This window comes from Pleurodeles waltl, chromosome 1_1, assembly GCF_031143425.1.
Source record: "Pleurodeles waltl isolate 20211129_DDA chromosome 1_1, aPleWal1.hap1.20221129, whole genome shotgun sequence".
In the NCBI taxonomy this organism is placed as follows: domain Eukaryota; kingdom Metazoa; phylum Chordata; class Amphibia; order Caudata; family Salamandridae; genus Pleurodeles; species Pleurodeles waltl.
The window spans coordinates 839458063-839477568 of NC_090436.1; the positions used below are offsets into that span (position 1 = coordinate 839458063).

At 41.8% G+C, this 19506-nt stretch overlaps 1 protein-coding gene across 1 annotated transcript in view; it reads right to left on the reverse strand.

Moving 5' to 3' along the window:
- Positions 1-530: 530 nt before the first annotated feature.
- The window catches only part of LOC138302051 (myosin-6-like), a 530412-nt gene continuing 511436 nt past the window's right edge, over positions 531-19506 (reverse strand). Inside the window, exons 13-14 of the mRNA XM_069242473.1 lie at positions 1626-1802; positions 531-794 (exon numbers count right to left, since the gene is read on the reverse strand). Coding sequence (XP_069098574.1) covers positions 531-794; positions 1626-1802 — 441 coding nt within the window. The remainder of the gene's footprint in view (positions 795-1625; positions 1803-19506) is intronic.

Here is a 19506-nt window from a genome sequence, read left to right on the forward strand (position 1 = left end):
TTCCCTGCTCCCATTCCCATCCAAGGTCATCAAGAAGCTCGTTAACAGACAACTGACCCACTTCCTCGAATAAAACAACATCCTGGACCCTTCCCAGTCAGGGTTCCGCAGAAACCACAGTACCGAAACCACCCTCATCGCAGCCACCGACGACATCAGGGTCCTGCTTGACAACGGCAAAACCGCAGCCCCCATCCTCCTGGACCTCTCGGCCACCTTCGATACCATCTGCCACCACATCCTATGCACACGCCTCCACAATGCAGGGATCCGGGACAGAGCTCTGGAGTGGACCACCTCCTTCCTCTCTGGCAGAACCCAGAGTGTCCGCCTCCCCCCTTCCTGCTCGGAAGCATCCAAGATCATCTGCGGCGTTCCCCAAGGATCATCCCTCATCCCTACACTATTCAACATCTACATCGCCCCTCTCGCCCACGTTGCCCGGTTGCACAACTTCAACATCATCTCCCACGCCAAAGACACCCAACTGATCCTTTCACCAAGGACCCCCTCACCACCAAATCCAACCTTCACGAAGGAATGAAGGCTGTCACAGAATGGATGAGAAACAGCAGACTGAAGTTGAACTCAGACAAGATGGAGGCCCTCATCCTCAGCGCCAACCCCATACCCTGGGATGACCCCTGGTGGCCGACCTCTCTGGGAGCAGCCCCAACACCCACCGACCACACATGCAACCTGGGTGTCATCCTTGACTCAACACTCTCCATTTCCAAGCAAATCAGTGCTGTCTCCTCATCCTGCTTCAACACCCTCTGCATGCTCCGCAAGATCTACAGATGGAACCCCATAGATACAAGAAAAACAGTCACCCAAGTCCTTGTCAGCAGCAGACTTGACTACAGAAGCGCCCTCTACGCAGGAGCCCCAGCCAAACTCCTCAAACAACTGCAACGCATACAAAACGCCTCTGCACGCCTGATCCTCGATGCCCACTGCCACAGCCACACCACACCTCTCCTGAGAGACCTACACTGGCTCCCTGTCAGCAAAAGGATAACCTTCACACTCCTCACCCACGCACACAAGGCGCTCCACAACACTGGTCCAGTCTACCACAAGAGACGAATCACCTTCTACACCCCACCTTGACCTCGCTCTTGCCACCGTCCTCCGCATCCGGAGAGCGACAACCCGAGGCAGATCCTTCTCCCACCTCGCCGCCAAGACCTGGAACACCCTTCCTCTGCCCCTACGTCAGACCGAAGACCTGCTGACCTTCAGGAAGTGGCTCAAAACCTGGCTATTCGAGCAGTAGCAGCTTCCCTGCCTCCCCTCACCGCCTTGAGACCCTCACGGGTGGTAGTGTGCTCCACAAATACTTGATTGATTGATTGAACCAGTTTTTTGCATGATACTTGGTAAGCAACTAAATGGACTGTACAATTCAGGTCACTGTCACTATCATATGTGTATATTTCATGTAATGAATAATAAGGTACTTAACAGTACTAGGACAAATGTGAGCAAAAGCTCAGCAGAACTTGTGTCCGTAAGCATTTTTGCCTTTTTGCATGGAGTTTAATGTGTTGCTGTTATTAGTACTCACTAATAAAACACTTTGTAGATAATTTCAATTTAGTTCAAGCATTAGAAAAACATACCTTGTTCACCAAAAAGTGTAATAATGTGGTAATTGTAATTTGAAATGAAGTAAAACTGTTGTCAATCTGAAGGAAATTTGTGATCTCTTCTTCTTTTTGGTGCAATGTCTTGTTCACCCTTTCCAGTGTGGCTTGGAGTTCCCTTAGTGCAGTTCTTCCCTTTTGGTCATCAATTTTCTAGATAGATTTGAAGACAATAAACATTGTAGATGCATTTAATATTGTGTAGCTCTCAGCAATTAATTTGATAAATGTTAGACTTGTCGGTATCCATGTTTGTTGTTTCCATCATTGGGCACAACTCTATTATGAATACAAGGGCAACTTTTAAATAACAAGGCATTAAATACAAGAAACTCACCTAAACAAGGCATTAAATACAAGAAACTCACTAAAACATAGATACTTAAAGATATCATGAAAGTAATATAGACAGATAAATGTATACATTTCACTAAAATCGCATTTTTATTTACTTTGTCATTCACACATCAAATATATTTATAATGTTTCAGACACTATATGACTTTTCTTGTGGCAGCCATTCTTTGTATATGGGTATGATAAGAGAAGGTTATAGCACAGAGTTAGATCTCATATCACGTGCATTTAAGGTAGTTAAACTCATTCTGAAGTCCACTCTGGTTTTCGCTGTGTTTCACGATAGGACAGCATAGCTCTCTTTAACGGTCCTCATGGTTACAGAACACCTAACACTAAAGATGGCCTAGAGCGGATAAGTACATCATGGCTAGAGGCAGTCTGGATTGTTGCCAGAATTTCTGAATTACAAAAGGTTTTGTAAATAAGTTTTATCTAAATTTATTATATGTAAATGTATTTTATCCCTGAAAATCTGGAATCAGTTTTGTCTTTCTGGACCTATGGTGAACTCATCGGGCACATGGGATAATCAACATTCACTTATGTTGCTTATAACAGCATTACATCTTATATTTTTAAATTATACACAAAACAGACCCATTGATGCTGGTTTTCACTGAGATCCGGTTTGATGCCATATGAAAAACCCAAATTATTTACACTTATTTTTTAGTTTCTCATGTTAGTGACGGTTTTATGGTGAAAACCAAAAAGATTGGCAATTTTCATACAATGTCAGGATTGCCTTTAGCTATTGGTGCGTCAACTTAGGAATATTACTCATCATCGTTCAATTCAAGAAGACCTTTCAGAAATGTTCCCAGCCGAAATCCTTGACTTAACCTCAAAATCATTAGAAGAGGGTTGGATTTATAAAAAGGAGTTCAAATTCCTAAATAAACAAGATTATGGGCTACCATCCTACCCATAATACATACAAATTTAACAAACCCACCTGGAAGGCCAATTATCTTTACATGTGACTCTATTTTAGAACCTTTGGCTCACTATGTAGACACCTTTCTGAAACCTTTACCACTCGGACCTATCTAAGAGACACAATGGACATTATTAATAAAATAGAAGGCTTTGCTTTTGATGAGAATGAACAACTATTAGTAACATTGGACAGTGAGTCCTTGTACACTAATATCCCACAGGATGAGGCTCTTGCAGTGTTAAAGGACATTCTTAATACCAGACCAAGACCAGTTCAGGTTCCCCCTGAATTTTTGGTCAAACTTGCTACCTTATGCCTTAAGAACAACTTCTTTGCATTCAAAAGGGACTGATATCTACAAACCAAAGGAGTAGCCATGGGATGTAGCTTTTCCCCTGAGAGATCAAACTTGGTGATGTCACATTTTGAGAAAGAATGGTTATATACTGATACTAATCTCTCCTAGCTACACATCACTAAATGGTTGCAATATATAGATGATATCCTGTTGATATGGAGAGAAGATAGGCATGTTTTAAACTCTTTTCCACACTGGCTAAACGCAAGGACTCCAGACTTAAAGTTCAGCATGACGTGTGACCATAAAAAATCAACTTCCTTGACCTATGGATCAATTACAGAGAAGGACAGATTGAAGTCAGTCTATTTACCAAGTGGAGATCTGCGTACTTTAAAAGAAAATCTGCCGTACAACAACTCCTCCACATCAGGCGGTATTGTTCATGCAAAGAAGATTATTTCGAAATAAGAAAGATTCTAATGAATGCATTAGTACACAGAGTTTATCTCAGAAAAATAGTCAAGACAGCCAAGACGAAGGCTTGATTCACACCAAGAGAAATGCTATTAACACCTAAGGTATGTCAAGAAGCCACTCCTTTGATGCCCACTTTCACATACAATCCTAAAGCTAATAAAGTCAAAAACATAATCCAGAAGTACTGGAAAATCTTAAGTCCCCTAGGGATCCCTTGATAGATGTTTTCATTCAAGAAAGATAAGAACTTAAATGGCAATTTGGTCAGAGTCACAAGATCCACAGAAAATAAAACCCTTTTGAAAGAAATGCTAGGGTTGGTCATTAGCAGGACTCTGTAAGTGCAATAGCTGTACAGCATGTCAATTTACTATCAATAGTAAAACCATTAATGGAAAAACATATCAACAAGCAACATTTTCAAACAGTGATACAAAAAACATCATCAATTGTATCCAAAGAGCATGTGAATTGACATACATATGCCAAACTACTAAGTCCATTAAAACCAGAATATCACAGCGTGGATCACAGATAAGTTGTTAGCAGTGTTAGGAGCCCCCTTAGTTGAACACTATCAGGACAATACCCATAATGAAAATGATTTAAGGTGGACAGTTCTATATGTAATATAGAGAAATAAAGGAATTCAAATAGCAAATATCTTGAACAAAATTGAAGCACGTATGATTGGAAGCATAGCACTATGACTCATGGTCTTAACGATCTTGATGAAATGTGGACTATGATTGAACATTTCTATCCTTCCTTGAGACTGGTATCTCTCACCCTTTCTGTTCCCAGACTGTAGATGACAACACATCAGGTGGTCTACAATGAACCTGTGCCTCCTTATTTTGACAATCTCCACCATTTTTAGGCCTATTTTGTGAATGAATTGATAACGAGGGTGGGATGGGACACTACAGGTTTTCTGGAAGATTTACATTTCTTTGCAAATATAGGAGTATGAGTTTTGATCTATTCGGCGTTCAGTGCAAAGATTTTGTAAAACATTATTTCACATGTATTGTTTACATGATGTTACACATCTGGTCAACATTTTTCCCATGGTATTAAGTTGTTTGCACTGGGGGGCATTATTGGGATTGATGCAATGAGCCCATATTTTGGTGGTGTTTTCTTTTTATTCCCAGAATGTGTATAGTTAATTGATTATCTGTGCACTGGATAATTTATCTTTTGTGGCTGATGTTCTTTCTGGCAACCCATCTTATTGACAACATTAATGTTTATGATATTTCCTTCACCCGACTTAACCCGAACAAGGCCATTGGACACAGTTGGTCAGGTGACATTGTCCGAATCATGTGTCACATTCGACCTTGCTGTTTCACTTTTCCCTTCCACTCACCTGGTTCGCCCCTGTAAACAATAGATACACATTCTAGCTTCCACCATTCGAGAACCAGAAAGCTTCCACGCCTGGTTTCCAGCCCCCTTAAGCCCCACTTCTGAACCTTTGCCCTCATGAACCGGCTAGCTAGCTAACCATAAAGAGCTGCATCCACTGAGAGATATTGGGACCTTTTTACTTCATGTCACGGTACAGTGACTCAGTAGCACCTTCGGGCTCTTGCTTTGACAAAACACGACCACTAGCTGCTCACTTTAATCAAGGATGGCTTTCTTACAATTGAGCAACACTGACAGTGTGCGCACATGGGATGCACCAGGCACATAGAAGTAAGTAATCCTCAACTGCTGTGCCCCCTGTGATTTTATAAAAGTCCTAGAGTAGCATAATTAGCATGCTTTAATTTTCAGATTTTGGCCTGGGGACAAGAAGGCAATTCAGATGGCCAGTTTGTGATTTATGACTTTGAGACAGGCTTTGCATTTGGCACTAACATACAGCTCGGTCGTGCCCGGATATTCGATTTAACAGGTACAGATTTTTGTAGTTGGAGTGGTCCTAGTTTTTTTTGCACACTTGGTTAACAGGCTTTAATTGCCATCTCAGTTTGCTTTGGCTACGACATTCGGTGGTGCAAGACTCTCTCTTTTCACAACCCTTTTAATTCTGGTGTGGTTCAGTGGCGGTGTTGCAACATTACTTCTCTATCTGTGCTGACCTTGGTTGGTAAGGTGGGTGCCATTGTGAATATTTCCCACAAGCTTTGTCAGCATGCATCAACAAGTTAATTCACTCTAATGGTGTGTTTATCTGGAGAAAATGTTACACATAAGTGTGTTGTAATGCAATGCGCCCGAAAGGTAAAAATAGCTGATTTTAATACATTTGCATTTTACTTGGCATTCGTTTCTCTTCCTTGGTCTTGAGGAGGCCATAATCAAGAGGGCCAAAATGCATTGGCTTTCTTTGGAGGAGTCTACATAAAGTTTAAAACTATTGGAAATTGTTAAGTACACCAAGTAATGTAATGGAAGGCAAAGGACCTTCCACTTGTGTACTTTAACTCAAGCTACGTCTGATTGTGGGCTTTGTCTCCAAAAAATATTTTAAGCCTCACTTATACAAAATATTGGAAGACAGCAGATATGTCTTTTTACTTTTTTGATTATGTATGTTTTGAATCATGTCCTTTTGTCTATGTAACTGTGTATTTTTAATGTCAATGTATAATGCGAAAGCACGGTGCTTTAAGTAATAAATAACTAGAGTACCGGGTTCAGCGCTTGTGTATATAAACTATCAAATAAAATTGCTTGATGATAAACTATTTCATTATACTGGTGATTTTTAAGACGTTGATTAGTCCCCACGTTGCCTCCTTTCATTATTTTGTAGTTTTGCTACTGGTGCAGCAGAGATTTGCTGTAGCCTCTGACATAACAATTATGACCTATATGTGACCAAAGACACATAATAATGTGCGGTTTAAGATCCTACTAATGTGAAGTGGTGCACTCGAAATCAATGATGAAGTGCATTTATGGTAGCGCTATGAGAAAAATGTATCTCAAGTGCTCTTAATCTTATTAATGAAGCATATCACTGAATGTAGTTTAGGAACCATCTTCATGCTACTTGAATGTATTTGCATTTCAAAAGATAGTGTGAAATTAAATGAGCATTATCTTAATGTTAGCTTGACTAGGCCTGAATTTCTTAAATGTGAGAAACTATTTTTCATTTTCTGGTAACGTGTTTTCATGTTAGTTTGGAAATAGATGTGCTATTGTCTAATTCATACAGAGTCTGAGAAAGCAACTTTGAAAGGTACACAAACACACCGAGAGATGCCTTATTCATACATGTTGCAAATGATGTTCAGGAGACCAAGGACAGCATTGTTTTTAGAACTACAGTGCAACCTAATCCTGATGTTGCAAGTTCCATCGTGAGATGTGAGAAGAATGAGCCACTTGATGGGGTGATCAATAGGTGGAACCCAATTGATCTTTTTCTAGTATTAATTAGGACTTATAGTGATTGATTGTGGAGCCGATTCCTTTGGCCTTTGAGAGGAAAAGACCTCTGACTTACCCTTATATCCCCTTCCGTTTTTAAGAGATGCTAAAACTTACACATAACCCCCTAAGAAGACTCTTGACTGAGTTTCTGAAAAATGTGCAACTTCCCTTGAATTTTTCGAACCCATTTTTGTTTTGCTTCTGCTTCTCATCCGTTGTCTCTTAAAACCTTCTGTTAAATTCTCAGTTTTATAGATTAGGGTTTAAAGGGATTTCCCAAATTAGCATTAGTCATTTTAGTTAGGTGATTTAATTTTCACGGATGTGTAAAAGGGTCACCAGCATTTGTTTATTGAGCATCAAATTATTTTCTTGATGTTTTGTATTGGAGTGACAGAACTTCTTGTTTTTCTTATGCTAATAACTTCTTCAGAAGATTTGGTTATCCTATTGTTCTTCTGGATATTTACAGCACGATTTTGAGATTTGTTTACAGTACCCTCAGTGTTAATTTGTAATAAAACCCTTTAACTTTTTTTCCAATTGAGTTTTCGTTTTGTGACCAAATTAGTTACACTGTACAGTAATATGTATTGATTGTTACCTGATGCTCTAGGTAAATTCTCTGCACGGACTCAAAGAACTCAAAGATCATTGATATCAGAATTAGATCATAGAAAATGTTCCAATAAAGTTGCAAAACATATTTGAGAACTCTACAAAGTGAGAGAGTAATACAGCACACGGGTACAATAGCTAATACAGTTATATTTATGATAGTTATTGGTACCTACTGGCACAGTCAAGTCAGCTTGCCATCAAGCCATTAACCAAGTCATTTACACCTAGGTGCAAATACAGTTGCTCCAGATCATGATTGATTTGCAATTATGTGAAAAATATTGTGAATACCATAATATGTGCAAGTGGTTTGCGCCCGTTTTCACGTTAGTGTATAGATTTCTGTGTTGTCCTATGCCGAGGGAAAGTACTGGTGACAGACTGAGAATAAAATGAACATAGATAATTGTGAAAAGTAAATATAAAACAAAGAAAGGGAAACGTTCTTTTGAACATTTTCCCAGACCGCAGTATTGTGTCACCACAATCCATTTTATTAGTAAACGTGGCATACATGATTAAGGGAAATCAATTGAACCAAACTACCTCACATTAAATCATGGCTTCCCACTCAGTTCTGGGCAATTAAAATCCATTCATCTAGAGCACAACACTATGGAGTGTTTTACTAAACAGTTTTCAACATAGTTTACGTTTTGTGCCCACATTTCCCGTCCTTGCATGCATCACATTGAGGACCACATGCACAGACAGTGGTCTCACCTACTGCACTTTCAAATATGCCTGTGCTGTCTCTGGCTATTGAATGACCCTTGGAGTCCGCTGAGGTTAGGCTCCGACCTGCACTCACCCTCTAAAATTCTGGATGCAGAGTTACATTGCCACTTTCATGGCAACCACTGGCCTGCTTATGGAAAGGGGTATGTATCCAAGGGGAGTGACAAGACATTGCGCTGATCTCCCACTGAAAGGCAGAGAGGGTTCATGAGATCCTCGCACCTCTGTTTCAAAGCCTCCGTGTCTGAGAAAGTAAACCACTCAAGAGATTAAGTGAACACCTGGCATCCCTCAGTGTTTAATAGCCCATGTGCATGTTCTGTTTTAGGAAGATGCTCAGAGAGAACAGTATGTCCTTATTTCCATGTATGTATTTAAGTAGTGGTAGATCTATAGTGAAAACCTAGCTTATGAGTAATTGAGTGCTGAACAGAGTGAGAGCTCGAGGTCTGATTCAACATCGGTTGCGGCCTTGAGACCTTCACGGGTGAGTAGCGTGCTCTACAAATACTATGATTGATTGATTGATTGATTGGTCACTAGAGGTATATAACATGTAGTTCCTATTGTGCAACTTTTAGTGTACTTTGAAGAAATGAGTCTTCAGTTTCTTTCTAAATACCCAGAATGGTCATCAAACACATGAGAAGTTAGCCCAGCGCTCTTTCAAAGGTAGATCTGAGGTTGACCTTAAATTCGCTGCAGCTTGGGATTGTGGAATATGTTGTGGTAACAGATGAAAATCATCTGTTAGTTATTGAATACCAATTTAGACTAGATAGTGGCCAAATCCATACTAGAGAAAATTTGATATGTCGCCTTTTCCTTGTTAGCTGGTACAGCACCTAACCTGTTGAGCAAGCATTGTGTTGAGTGTTTACTAAAAATAGTACACAAGTACGCCAATCTTTTAAAAATGTGGAAAGAAGCATACCAAATAAAGGAGGCAGATTACTTTACAATGGTTTATATGGTCTCTTATTTCATTACCTATGTGGGAGATTTAATTGGTGATATAAGAGAGATAAATATTAGCTGGACTTTTATAGCATTCCGCAAAATAGAAAAATGTATCAAAGCTCATGGAAATTACTATACAAATGTAGTTTATCGGGTTCCTTATCAGATAACTTAACAGAAAGCATTGGCAGGTGACGTGTCAATCCTATCTTGTAAATCTATGTCTAAAATAGGAAAAGAATGTCTCTAAAGCGTAATCAGTCTAATGCTCCATGGCTCCACATAGATTACTGCAATAATTGCTGCACATTGCACTTGGGTTGCAGACTTGCTGAGCACACACCTGGGAACCAGTCACTAGTAGACAGTCTTACTAGGGACTGTCTCAAAGGTGTGTTTGCAGGAGGTCTGCAAACCAAGTGTGGTACACAGCAAAAATCAGTTTCTACTGGAATGTTGTGGATCAGAGAGTACATTGCTGCAGCACCACATAACATTATTGTGGATTATTCTTTATTTTTATGAAAGAAGATGAAATGTTGATTAGACTCAGGCATTAGCTAAAAATGCAATTAGCACTAGGTTGCATGTCTGTTAGTAAGGTTAGTAATAACAGCAAAAAAGAACACAAGATACACATTAGTACAGCAAACCCTATTTTGTGAAGAAACAATGAAAGGAGTTGATTGGAAATGGTCAACATATTTTAGATGTTTTTGGAAGGTTTATACCTGTCAGCCTTTGACTTTCCACAAACCTGTTGATTGTTTTCCTCAATGATTTGCTCACATTAGTTTTTTGGCCTTTGTTGGCTTTAGGACTTTGTGCACGTTATCACTGATAACCAGCACTATGTGCTTGTACTCACTCCCCTAAACATGCTTACATTGGTTTACACCTGATTGGCATGTATAAATTCTCTATAAGTACCTTGTGGACTGGCATACCATATACCCAGGGACTGTAAATTTTTTGTTGTTGTTACAAATTTGGGTTCTGTTTGATTTGAGTGAGATTCCTGGCATGCAGCGACCACAAACCTTGTCAGGGTGAGGCATAAACCAACCCTAAATTAACCTGTACCGAACCCTCAGAGAAGTCAGGCTTAACTTAGAGGCAACGTGTAAAGTTTCTGGGTAGCACTTCCATCAGTAACAAAGGGAACACACCACACAAAAAGGGTCCCAAACCAAGTTAGAAAAATAGAACTGTCTTTAATAAATGAAACAAGATCAAAATGACAAAATGTCAATTAGTAAAACCGGAGATATTCAGTCTTAAAGATTTGGCTAAAAATAGTGCCAAAAGGCACAAAACGCCAACTGTGTTTATCTGGTCACACCAGACTCAGAAGTAGTCACAGGTTCAGCCCAACCACGATGGAGCATGGGCCAACTACAGGGGCCTAGTTAAGCCCACTGAACAGACTACCTTAAATTATGGTTTGCAGAGTGTTGCAAAGGTCTGCATCAAAGATCCATCTCGCAGCCGAAGTGAGGCGTCAGTTCCAAGATGGGGATATGCTGCAATGTGAGAGCCTCCTTTGTTGTTGAGGATCCCATCAGCGGTGATAGCGATACGAAGTCTGGCATCAAGGATGCAGCAAGGAGTTGAGGTGATGGGGCAGTTCCAAAGAGCTGTGAAGCTGCAATGCAGCCTCTGGAGTTGTTCTCAAAGCTGCTGTCGCTTAGGGATGCTAGAACCTGCTCCGTGGGTGCATCACGCTGTAGGGGCAATGCAGCAGTTCCAAAGAGCTGCAATGCAGATCTCTGCCACAGATCCAAGCCACAAGCAGCAGCAATGCATCAGTTCTGCTTTGGTTTGCATGGGGCACCAGAGGAGATGCGTCAGTTCCGCTGGATCCACAGAGGCTGGCAGAGCACCTTAAGCCCACTTCCAAGGGTTAAGACCTGGGGTGGCATCACTTGGCAGGGAAGGCTTATAGATTGCAGAGTCCATGAGCAGGGTCAAGTTTGTAGGAAGCCTGTTTTGTCCCTGAGGCTTCAGATCAGGAGGCTAGCCAACTAGCCCTTGGGGTCACTCTGGGTTCTGAGTTCAAGAGATGCCAGTCCAGTCCTTCTCACCCAGTCAGGATGGCAACAGGCAGCAGTTCAGCACAAGAGGGCAGCAGTTCCTTCAGAGCAGCAGTCCAGCAGAACAGCAGTCCTTGTACCAGCACAGCAGTCCTTTCTGGCAGAGTACCAACAGGTCTGCAGTGAAGTGGTGGTGTCTGAGGTCCAGGATATATGCTCAGTTGTGACTTTGAGTGGGGAGAAGCATCTAGAGGCATGCCTTGGAAGTGAACAAGTGCACTGTCTTCCTGATCTGGCTTCAGACTAGATACAGGGGATAAGCAACCCTTTGTTTGGAGACATGAGACAGCCTATTCAAGTGTAAGTGGGGCTGGGCCCATCTCCTTCCCCAATCCCCACCTGCAACAGAATAGGCTGTTCTCTGCCTTCACACAAAGGGCTTGTCACAACTGCATTGCAAGGGCAAAGGAGTCGGGAAATGCCAAGAAATTTAAAGAGATACCTCTAGAAAAGTCTCCCAACTTCAAAGGAGGTACCTGGAAGGACTGCTTTGATGCCTGGAGCCGGTCTTGAATCCTCAGAGGTGAGCCCTGCTGTTGATCCCTGCTTCTTCACCTAAACCCACGACTACCAAAGTGACTCCAAGGGCTAGTTTGCTGGCCTCTACTTCGAAGCCACAGGGAAATAACAAGATCCCACCATCTTGAATCCACACCTGGAACCAGCCTGAGAGAGTCCTAAACCCAACCCCCCCCCCCCCCCCCCACCAAGTGATGCACCTCCAGGCTTGGCTGTGGTGCTAAAGAAGCCCAGGCAGCCACAATTGTAAATTTGGGACTTAGAACATTTTGGGGTAAAAACTAAGGGTGGGCAAAACTCATAGAGTTGTACTCCATGGAATCTGCAGAGTCACATAAAAACTCTGCTTGATTCTTGCAGAGTTCTGCCCACTTTGTGAAGTTCAATAACCACTTCCCGTACTACTTGTCAGCAGTGCCCTTTCTTTTACCTCTCGTCTGTTTTGCAACAAATGGCTGCCTAGCCCACCGGGGTCCGTAAACACCCTACAAAAGAGCAGATATTCAGACAGCCTGCCAATTTAAAGAGGGGCAGTGCATAATGAAAACATGGCCGGGTGTAAGTAATGTGAGGGTGAATGGAAATTGAGTGGCTGTCACAAAAGTGCTTATAAAACTCGAACCAGCTAAATCAACTCAAACATACACAGAAAAGAAACTCCCATCTCTTTACATGCAACTCTGTATTTGTGGAAAACCAGGTCACAGGGGTAACAGTGGTAGAGGCTCGGAGAGGGGCTCAGTGGATGGAAAATGCTCAAGAAATGAAGTGAAAAACCTGAACAGGGTAATAGCCCCGGGGCACCTAACTAGGCCGGAATAGTGGTAGTTATATTCTGGAAATTAGGTGCCCTGCAGGAATAGAGGGTCCAGCTCAAGAACAGTGCCATAACTGAACCAAAGGAGGGGTGATGGGCAACTCAATGCTACTGGTAACAGCAACAGCTCTTCCTGGGAGCTGGCCACACACACCATCCAACGCAACAATACGTTTACAGTGTCCACAACTACTAGAGCTGCTTCGAGGAGCTGTGGCAAGGTGAAAAAGCTCAAACCCCTAAGCCTCCAACCTGTGCTTGTAATCTGACATTTGGGCAGGTCCTCAGCCAAATAATCTACTTGATTTAAATTTGCTAATTCCTATTTCTGGCACCTTTTCACTGCCCCTTCTCACATGGCACCCACATTTACCTTTGGCCTCTCATTAGTGTCTTTACCCCCTCCTCCCAAAATATCTTTGTCAGTTTTTCCCCTCCCCATCAGGTCTGTCCATTCTTCTTACCATAGCGCCCCTAATCCCCACTCCTCATCCTACCACCTCCATGCAGCACTCCTCATACTAACACCTCCACACACCACTCCTCATCCTAACAACTCCTTGCAAAGCTCCTCATCCTAACACCCCATGAACCACTTCTCATTCTAACACCTGCATCCACATTCCACACACAAAACTCTTAAAGGCAACTTCCAAAGCCTTGCAACATTTTAATAGCAATTTACTTCTGACAGACAAATGTTAGGTGAGTGACCCAGAGGTTATTTTCAGAAAAAAAACAATATTTCCAGCTGTCCAGAGCATGCCACAGTAAAATTCAGGCTGGACCAGCATTCCTACGTCAGAGGACTCTCACTACTGTGATTCGTTGGAGAGGCTGCTTCACGTTTTGCACATCTGCTGCATTGTTTGCAAACAATTGTATTTGCCAAATGGGTACTTGGAGCTCTCGTCAGCTACAGCCTCCTGCATTGTCCTACTGGAGATTTTCAACTTCCATAAAAGTGACTAAGTCCAAACATAGAAATCTTCACTGCAGCTTCAGCCAGGTCTCCCCGACGATGATGCTCCCTCCTCTGACACTGCCTGCAGCTTTGCCTCTCTAAACTTTACCTTCTCAGAACCTTTTCTTCAAACTTTCTTTCAAGTCCGACAGTAAGCGCTGGCGAGGCCTAATCCACCTTTTGTCCCCAACAATCAAGGTCAGACATATGTTTTGACTTTGACCCAATCTTGTGTGACGAGATATCCACGATTGGTGTTTTGATTTTTTGATTTTGTAGGCATTTGTTTTTACAAAAAACTGCAAAAATAAATAACTAAGGTTCTAGTGATTGGATTTTTGTCCTTTGGGTGTCAATTATGGTGGATATTATTATGATGGGAATTCACATAGCTAGTAAATCCCTGGGATCCAGAAGTAGTCGTTGTGCCTCCATGGTTGCCTGTACAGATGCATTTGATACACTTAGGCCCATATTTATACTTTTTGATGCAAACCTGCGCCAGAGCAGATTTGCGTCAAAAAGTTTAATGCCGGCTACCGCCATTCCAACGCGCCAGCCGGGCGTCATATTTAAGGAATGACGGTATCTGGCGCTGCAACCTGGTTAGCATCAAAATAAATTACTCTAACCGGGCAGCAGAGGCATAGGGAAGACTGGGGGTTGTGCATTAAAGAATGGTGCAAGTCAGGTTAGAGTAAAAAAAAAATGACTCTAACCTGACTAGCGTCATTTTTTGATGCACAACCCCCATGGAAATTACTCTTAGCAAAGACAGGAGTCATGCCCCCCTGCCCAATGGCTGTGCCCAGGGGATTTCTGTCGCTTGGGCATGGCCATTGGGCACAGTGGCATGTAGGGGGGCCCAAGTTAGCCCCCCCTATGCCACCTAAAAAAAAAAATTTAAAAAAATACTTACCTCTACTTACCGTAGATAGCCCCCCCCCATCCATGGGTGTCCTCCAGGGGTGGTCAAGAGTGGCAGGGGTGTCCCTGAGGGCAGGGAAGGGCACCTGTGGACTGCTTCCATGATCGGAGTCCATGGAAATTAGCCCACAGGCCCCTTAACACCTGCCCTGACCTAGGCATTAAAAAACTGCGCAAATCCATCTGGGCGCCATTTTTTAAGGCCCGCCTCCTCCTGTGCGTCAAAATGACGCGGGAGGATAAATAAGGCGCACATGCCTTAGAGACATTTTTTGCACGGGAACGCCTACCTTGCATGTCATTAACGCAAGGTAGGTTTTCACATACAAAAAATGACTCAAACTCCATATCTTTGGCGCTGGACGGTTCTAGCTCCAAAGTATAAACATGGAGTTGAGTTTGCGCCAAATTTACGTAAAAAAAGAATGATGCAAATCTGGCGCAAACAGAGTATAAACATGGGCCTTAGTCACAAATTGTCATGGTTTACGCTGGATGTATAGTGAGCATTTAAAAACATTGCACGTTTGGCTTTCTTATACATAGGTTAGGATTGTATGGGCAAGTATAAGCAATTTACTGCTAAATTTGAAGCAAAGAACAGTTTAAAACAAGGCTGAGCCCTTGTGCCCAACCTTATTTACTTGATATCTTGATGAGCTCCCACGTAACGTGTGCACTTCTAGTCCTTTACCCCTAAAAAGGTAACCTGCAGATTTCTGTTTCACAGTATGCTGAAGATCTGTTCATGCCAGCTGTGCCGATAATACAAATTATACTAATGATAAAAACTTACTGGTGACTTTGAAGAAAATTAAAATTATAAAGTTTGGCTTATGTAGGTGCAATTTTGTTTGAAGCATGAAAAGCACATATTGAGGCGGCACACACTTTTTTTAAGCTGGGTGTCATCTGAAACACCATTTTAATTTAGATATCACATATGGAATTTTAGTAATCACTATAGCTGACTCTCTAAATTGTCTATTTTCAAAGCATTTATTGTAAAGATGTCATCAATTGTGCTCTATGCATCTCCTCCTTCATTAGTAAGTTTTTATGACAATCTGAATACAATTGAAACGGCTACAGGTAGACATAGTTTTATTTAAGGCAGGCCATCCCACAATTTCTAATCAGATGCAAGTTTGGTTTAAGTGTCTGTGGCATATTGGCGTGTCTCCAATGTAGATTTAGGCCCATATTAATACTTTTTTGCGCCGCATTTGAATCATTTTTTGACACAAAAGCGGTGCAAACTTACTTAATACAATTATATTTCGTAAGTTTGCACCGCTTTTGCATCACAAAATGACGGAAATGCGATGCAAAAAAAGTATAAATATGGCCCTTAGTTTAGAAAAGACAATGCTTAATTTGAGCTAGTGATCGCAGATGGAACCCATCACACCACTCGTTTTTGGCCACCAGAACTTATTTTTTATCATTAGACATTGACCCGGAGCAAAAGAGAATAAGGGGAAAAAGGCAGAAAGAATGAGGAAGTGAAATAAAGGAAAACAATGTGAAAGGGAGAAAGATGGGAAGAAAAAGAACTGAGATAAAGAAGCAGGGCATGTGGAGAGGTGGATAAAACAGCCATGATGTGGGATCAATATTGACTTTCAGTAGCGCCAACAGTGCACTTCACAAATATACTTTTGGCCCCAGCACTTATTATTTTCCACATTAAGCACTGAGAAAGGGCATCTACTGGCTCATTGGTGATCTAACTCTAGCAAAATGTTTGGAGGGATAATGACCAAACAACTATGAGTACACAGAAAGGCTAATAACATTTTCATGTAGGGGCTTTTGGAATATTTAGGAAAATAGGAATAATGTGTTGAAAAATCCCTTGAGTTGTTCGCTTTATTGAGAACAGTGGAAAATTAACATCCTTAAAAATATACAGCACCCTTAGTGTGAGAAACAAACAAATGTGGTCCCCAAAGATACTTATTTGAACGACTGGGACCTTTTATTTGTACTGGTTATGTGCAATCCGGTTTTATGTATTTTGGCCTAACGGGATTTGTTTAAAAAATGGGTTGTAACCGTGAAGTTGGTAATTACTATAGCCTTAGAACCCGCCGTAGCGGGCTCTACTGGCTATTAAAGGCCCGCTCCCGCGTTAAATGCCCGAGCCGAAGACGAGGCCCGCGTTAAATGCCCGAGCCAAAGGCGAGGGTATTTAACAAGGGAGAGGGACTTTAATAGCCGGTAGAGCCCGCTACGGCGGGTTCTAAGGCTATTAGAACATTCTGCCACTCAGGGCAAAATGTTCTATTAAAAAAAAAAAAATCACGGAGCCCGAGGGGATTAAAATCCCCTCGGGCTCCATGAGGCTTTGTTCACAGCTATTGCTGTGAACAAAGCGAACATTGGAATGTTGGTGCTGCGGGCTTTTACCGGCCAGTAAAAGCCCGCAGCACTCCATTGTCTTCAATGGAGCTGCCAGCATTCCAATGTTCTAATACAGCGTACATTATTCTAGCATGGAAATCTGTCCCTATGTAAATGATTTACGGAGGTGCTACCTTTCGGTATTGAATCCGATTTAGATGTTGGCTGAAGTTCTTTTGTGCAGACATCTCAAACAGTGTATGTGCCGTTATTGTTCACTTTCATGACTTTGGTGATAAAACAATTTAAAAATGTAATTTCAAACAATTATAATCACAGTTAATACAATGATGCACTATCTCTGGTGGGTAACCACTTTATTATTTGTAATGCGATCTAGCTTATGAATCTAGAAGCAAGGGTTTCACTTTTTTCGATAGGAAGACCAAGGACCACACTATCTTGGTATTTTACCCATACGTTCTAAGAAAGGAAGGGTCTTTGCTGTGTTTCAGTGGGTGTGATTTTGCTCTGGGTGTCAGCTTAAAGATAGAGCTATCTAAGTTCATGTTGGGTAGTTAAACTTACATATATGGTTGTGTGGTGCTGTTGATGAACAAGAAGAGGCCTGTGTTAGTAGTGTTGAGAATTAGGTAGGAGCTTGACATTCAGTTCTGAAGAACCTTAAAGCAGTTTTGGAGTAATTAATATAGCCTTAGAACCCGCCGTAGCGGGCTCTACGGCTATTAAAGGCCCGCTTTCCGCGTTAAATGCCCGAGCCGAAGGCGAGGGCATTTAACAAGGGAGAGGGACTTTAATAGCCGGTAGAGCCCGCTACGCCGGGTTCTAAGGCTATTAGAACATTCTGCCACTCAGGGCAGAATGTTCTATTAAAAAAAAAAATGTTCACGGAGCCCGAGGGGATTAAAATCCTCGGGCTCCGTGAGGCTTTGTTCACAGCTGTTGCTGTGAACAAAGTGAACATTGGAATGTTAGCGCTGCGGGCTTTTACCGGCCAGTAAAAGCCCGCAGCACTCCATTGTCTTCAATGGAGCTGCCAGCATTCCAATGTTCTAATTATCATTAATAGACCAAATATGGGGATACGTAAGAGTGAAATTGACATGTTTTGATGTTGAAATGGATAAGGAAGCGAATGGATCGTTGGGGAACCCCACGTGGGGTGCTGAATTTCTGGAATCTTGAGTTTCCCATCTGGGCAAGCAGGTGGTGATTGTCAAGATAGGAGATGAACCATTGGAGGGCTGCGTTAGAGAACCCCTATACGTGTTTCAAGGATGTGAATCAGTACTTCATGGGTGCGTTAAAGATTACAGCGTGGTCAAGAGGTACCAGGAGGCAATGGTTGTTCTCGTTGCTGAAGAGTAATCACCTCTGTGTTGAAGCAGGGCCTGAAACTGGATTAGTAACCCCGAAGAAGATTATTCTTGTGGATCAGATCCTAGAGCTGGGTAGAGACTGCTTTCACAATCATTTTCAAATGAAAAGCATCACTTTTGAGAGACAGATGAGTGACAGCACTTTACAGCTGATTGAGGGAAAAGAGGGTATGTGAATGTATTGATGCAAGACATGACATCCTTAAAAGGAGGTTTAATTCTATTAACCGTTTCATCCATGGTAGCTTTGTACAAGTTGCCTTCGGCTATGTTGATGAGGAAACTATGATCTGAACAAAGTGTGTTGATTAGGGTGAGGTTGGCAGAGACATTGATCTCACTCCAATTCCTTTGTTGTCTGTGCACTGCAATCGTATTCTTATTTAGTCTTAGTCTTAGTCTTAGTCTAGGTCTTGTGTGTACCTTGATGTTGGATGTAGAACACCTCACACTTGTAAATCAGCAGCATTTCAACACTGCACGAGTGTCTGCTTGTAGGCTGCACATCACATAATAAATAAGAGTTTTACTGGCTTCTTCTATAATACGGAAATGCAAGAGACTGGCAGAAACTGGCCGACTTGCCACATATTTACCATATGAGCTCTTATACAGGTTGGGACAGATTCAGTCGTGTCAAATATATTGTCCATTTGGTGGTTTTCTTTAATATTAAGATTAATATATTATTCAATCTGATTGATTTAAAACCACGTCTCGCATGTGCTTCAACAGGGCATCAAATAAAATATTTATACAATATAGCCACCGGTATTCAATACCTTATGAACCACCCTTGAAACATAATCCAGATTAATTGTTTTGATAGCCTACAACTGTTTTTCTTTTTCTCTTCCAGTTGGCAATATGACTTCATGGCTCCTTAAAGCAGCGCAAGTGTGATTTGTGCAATTTTTATTAGTATGTCTGTTGTTATGGTTAGGGTGTGAGTGGTTGTGTGTGTTTTGTGTTTGTTGCGTGTGTGTCTTTTCTCC